Source organism: Notothenia coriiceps, unplaced genomic scaffold (genome assembly GCF_000735185.1).
Source record: "Notothenia coriiceps isolate Sejong01 unplaced genomic scaffold, NC01 NC01_scaffold00003878, whole genome shotgun sequence".
In the NCBI taxonomy this organism is placed as follows: Eukaryota; Metazoa; Chordata; class Actinopteri; order Perciformes; family Nototheniidae; genus Notothenia; species Notothenia coriiceps.
Genome location: NW_011336579.1, coordinates 1 through 3,837, shown reverse-complemented (window position 1 = coordinate 3,837; position 3,837 = coordinate 1). Strand labels below are relative to the sequence as shown.

The 3,837-nt window shown below is 42.0% G+C and overlaps 1 protein-coding gene across 1 annotated transcript; it reads left to right on the top strand.

Moving 5' to 3' along the window:
• Nucleotides 1-1,758: 1,758 nt before the first annotated feature.
• On the top strand, nucleotides 1,759-3,026 carry LOC104941779 (importin subunit alpha-5; the record flags this gene model as incomplete). Its single annotated transcript, XM_010766915.1, has 5 exons — nucleotides 1,759-1,853; nucleotides 1,935-2,034; nucleotides 2,187-2,350; nucleotides 2,726-2,804; nucleotides 2,901-3,026. Coding segments are annotated over 5 exons (564 nt in total), but the record flags the coding sequence as incomplete, so codon positions are not given.
• Nucleotides 3,027-3,837: the final 811 nt, after the last annotated feature.

Genomic DNA, 3,837 nt, shown 5'->3' with positions numbered 1-3,837 from the left:
ATTACATACAAGTTTCGGCGTTTAGTCGTTAATGAAGTATTAATAGGTCCCTGAAAAGTGTGCTCTCTTTTGTATGTGTACAAACTTCTCCACTTTGACGTAAAAAGTTATTTTTGGTGGGCAAAGTGCTGTGCTTTTACGGTTTTGAAGTAACGTGAGAGTGTTTTCCACAAGCAGAACACCTTATTGATTGCTACGTATTCACATAAGCATTTGACTTTCTAATAAATCCTCGGTTAGTTACTTACCAATATTGTCTGGACAGTTTAAGAGCATTACATTTTCATTAAAGAAAGGCTAACAAAACATTTTTTGTTTGTTTGTTTAATTTTTCTGTTTGTGCAGGCGCTACTGACTACTGGATTAGAATACATCAAATATTTCTTTTACATACGATCTCCCGGCATCCTGTTCAAAATTCGAAGAAGAACCCGGGGACACTTGTAACTGTCTTCGATAAACTCCTTGAACACACATGAAACAAATATTAATAATAATACTCACTCTTTTTGTTTTTTTTCCTTATCATCCATAAAATAATTACGACAGTTTTACTAGCGAAATGTCGCCATTATGTAAATAACTTAATTAACGCAATTCGACTAAATTGCGTAAATTGCGTACACGTCTTACGGCGGTATGTAGGGTGGTCACCGTCGCGGACCCATCCGATGTCGGTATGGTCTTTACTGAAACAGGGTGGTAGCGGGTGGAATCGGGCGGTGGTAACCCTCCTTTACTACAATTCATCGTTTTAATTTCAGCGGGTTGAGCACCATCATTTAATGTGCTGCTCGTACAATCAATTCTAACTAAAGTCATCGGTGAACAGACCCTTTATGGCTTCCTGATCTCTTTGCCAAAAACTTTGAAAAAGCAGAAGAGTTATCTTGAGAAACCTTATTACAGAAGACCGGTAGTCTTAGTTCTATTGCCGCACCACAACAATGTCCTCAGGGCTGCCTCTTATGAAAACGACATCACTAGAGATATATGTAGCTATGTTGTCAATGCATTACTTAATTCTGGGGGTGCCAACACTCTCACTATCCACACACCCGACAGAAGTAAAACTGTGTGTACTTGTTACATATATTTTTAATGACTATCAAATTTTACCTATATGGCGGAAGAAAGTAAATAAGAAAGGTAAGGGTGTTGTTATATGTATTCTTTACCCGGTATAAAACGCTTTATCAAGCTTACCAACTAAGTAGACTAATTAATCAAAAAATTATTATTACACTAATTAGACTAAGTTTTACAATTAGCAACTGTTTTCGGTATCGGTTTCGGCCAAGAATTACCCATTCGGTGCACCCCTAATAAATAATGTATTTGTTGGTTCTCTGTACGTAGTTTTATGCATAACTCGTATGGCTCTTTTTTGCAGGATGAAGAAATGATGTGTATTTGTTTTATATGTGTTCCCCCAAACTTCCACACAATCATTTTCAATCTTATGTAATGTATTCTTTCTTATAAACTTATTTTGTATATGAGTTTCATTTTCCATCTTATTTACCATTGATCATGGCGTTATGTCCTGGCATATACTGTATGTTGATTCTAAGCATTTTTAAGTTACTTTTGCTGCATTTCTTGTATGAAATAAGCAGTACTGTACATATGTTTTTTTATCACTTAAACTTCTCTCATTACATTCCTTGTCTTTAACTTACTGAAGTATAATGTATGACAACATGTATTTATTGAACGCTCCTTGTTTGATAACCCTATTGACTGACCTGATGTGTGTTGCAGGCAGTGTGGGCCTTGGGAAACATAGCAGGAGACAGCACAGAATGCAGAGACTTTGTCATAGACTGCAACATCCTGCCTTCCCTGGTGCAGTAAGTAGAAACACCTCACCTCGTTATCACACTGCAAAGTAGAGAGTGATTTTGACCCCGTGAGACACTCTCCCTCTGCAGGTTATTGGCCAAACAGAACCGTCTAACGATGATGAGGAATGCAGTGTGGGCGCTCTCAAACCTGTGCAGAGGAAAAAACCCACCTCCGGACTTCGCTAAGGTAATTTGCCAAGATAAACACATCGCTATAGCAACAGCACACCTCTCACATTGCTAAAGTATATCATGTCACCCGCTGTAGGCAGTTTAAATCTGAATTGGGAAACTGAATTGAACCCCAGCACCCTCCCACCATGTCTCTCTTTCCCCCAGGTGTCCCCGTGTCTCAGTGTGCTGTCCTGGCTGCTGTTCGTCAATGACACAGACATCCTGGCTGATGCATGCTGGGCACTCTCCTACCTATCTGACGGCCCCAACGACAAAATCCAGGCTGTTATTGACTCAGGAGTCTGTCGCAGGCTGGTGGAGCTACTGCTGTGAGTATTTAAACACACACTGCACACTTCCAACTCTAACAGATAGATATTTAGTGTATGAGAAGCGCCAGGCTCTCTGTCAGTCAGTACATCATCTCCCGTGTTCTTCACGGCTACAGTGGGTGTGACAGTCCTGATGTAGGTCTGTGTGAATGCTCCCACACAGTATTTGAGTTTCACTAATGCATTACCAGCTGTGAGAAACTGCAAAGGTCAGGAGAGGACACGCTGTAGTACTTTAACGTGAAAAAGACAGCACATAGTAGGGTTCAACATGTATCACTACTGTCATGTGGGGAAAACAGGTCGTAAAGGAGATAGGATCAATTTTGAATTTCTGAATCCGATCCAAATTACAATCCTGCTTTGTTCCAGGCACTCTGACTATAAGGTGGTGTCTCCTGCACTGAGAGCTGTTGGGAACATAGTCACAGGAGATGATCTGCAGACACAGGTAATAACACATCAAGTCATTCTACTCCTGTTGAAGTTTATTCAATATTTCTAAATACAAATGTTTGAACTTGGTGTGTGATTTACGATTGTCTAGGTGATTTTGAACTGTTCGGCGCTGCAGTCCCTCCTGCACCTCCTGAGCAGCCCCAAGGAGTCCATCAAGAAGGAAGCCTGCTGGACCATCTCCAACATCACCGCAGGGAACCGAGCACAAATACAGGTATGTGTGTGTGTGTGTGTGTGTGTGTGTGTGTGTGTGTGTGTGTGTGTGTGTGTGTGTGTGTGTGTGTGTGTGTGTGTGTGTGTGTGTGTGTGTGTGTGTGTGTGTGTGTGTGTGTGTGTGTGTGTGTGTGTGTGTGTGTGTGTGTGTGTGTGTGTGTGTGTGTGTGTGTGTGTGTCTAGAATAGAAACCCCCCACCGACACCCCTATCGAAACTTTCGCAAAGTATTTCTTCCCAGAGTGTTCCTCGTAAATCCTAAAACGGCCGGGTAATTACATTGTCCAGCGATCCGTCACAATTAAAAGATGACGTTGTAACGGAGGTGCCGTTTCTATTGTGGTCACATCGGGTGCTGACAATGTTACTTCCGTAGCTCATTAGTCCGAGTGCCGTATATCAATTCCGTCCCCCATCTTCACCGATAAAAATATCCACACACCTTGGGAGGTAGCCGAGGGGCCCTCCTAAATCAACAAAATTTTCCGCCGCGACTCGACGCAACCCACCTACCGGTCCGACGCGAGGAAGGAACACCGGGTTTGAGACGCTGGACGTCCTACCCCACTACTCTCCTCCGTCGTCTAGCCGTAGATGTAGTGGTAGATTACTCCCCCTCTCCTGAAAGATCTCTTTTTTTACTGAGTCGAAAGATTTGTGTGTGTTGTGTTTTACAATAAGGCTAGTCTGCGTTTGGGTCATCATTAGTCTTTCTGAAGAAATCAGAAGAGGCGTTCCGTGAAAAAACCTTCCCCAGGTCGTCCTCATTTTTTAGAATTTTGACGTTGAAAAATTTTTTTATGAAGACTTGTT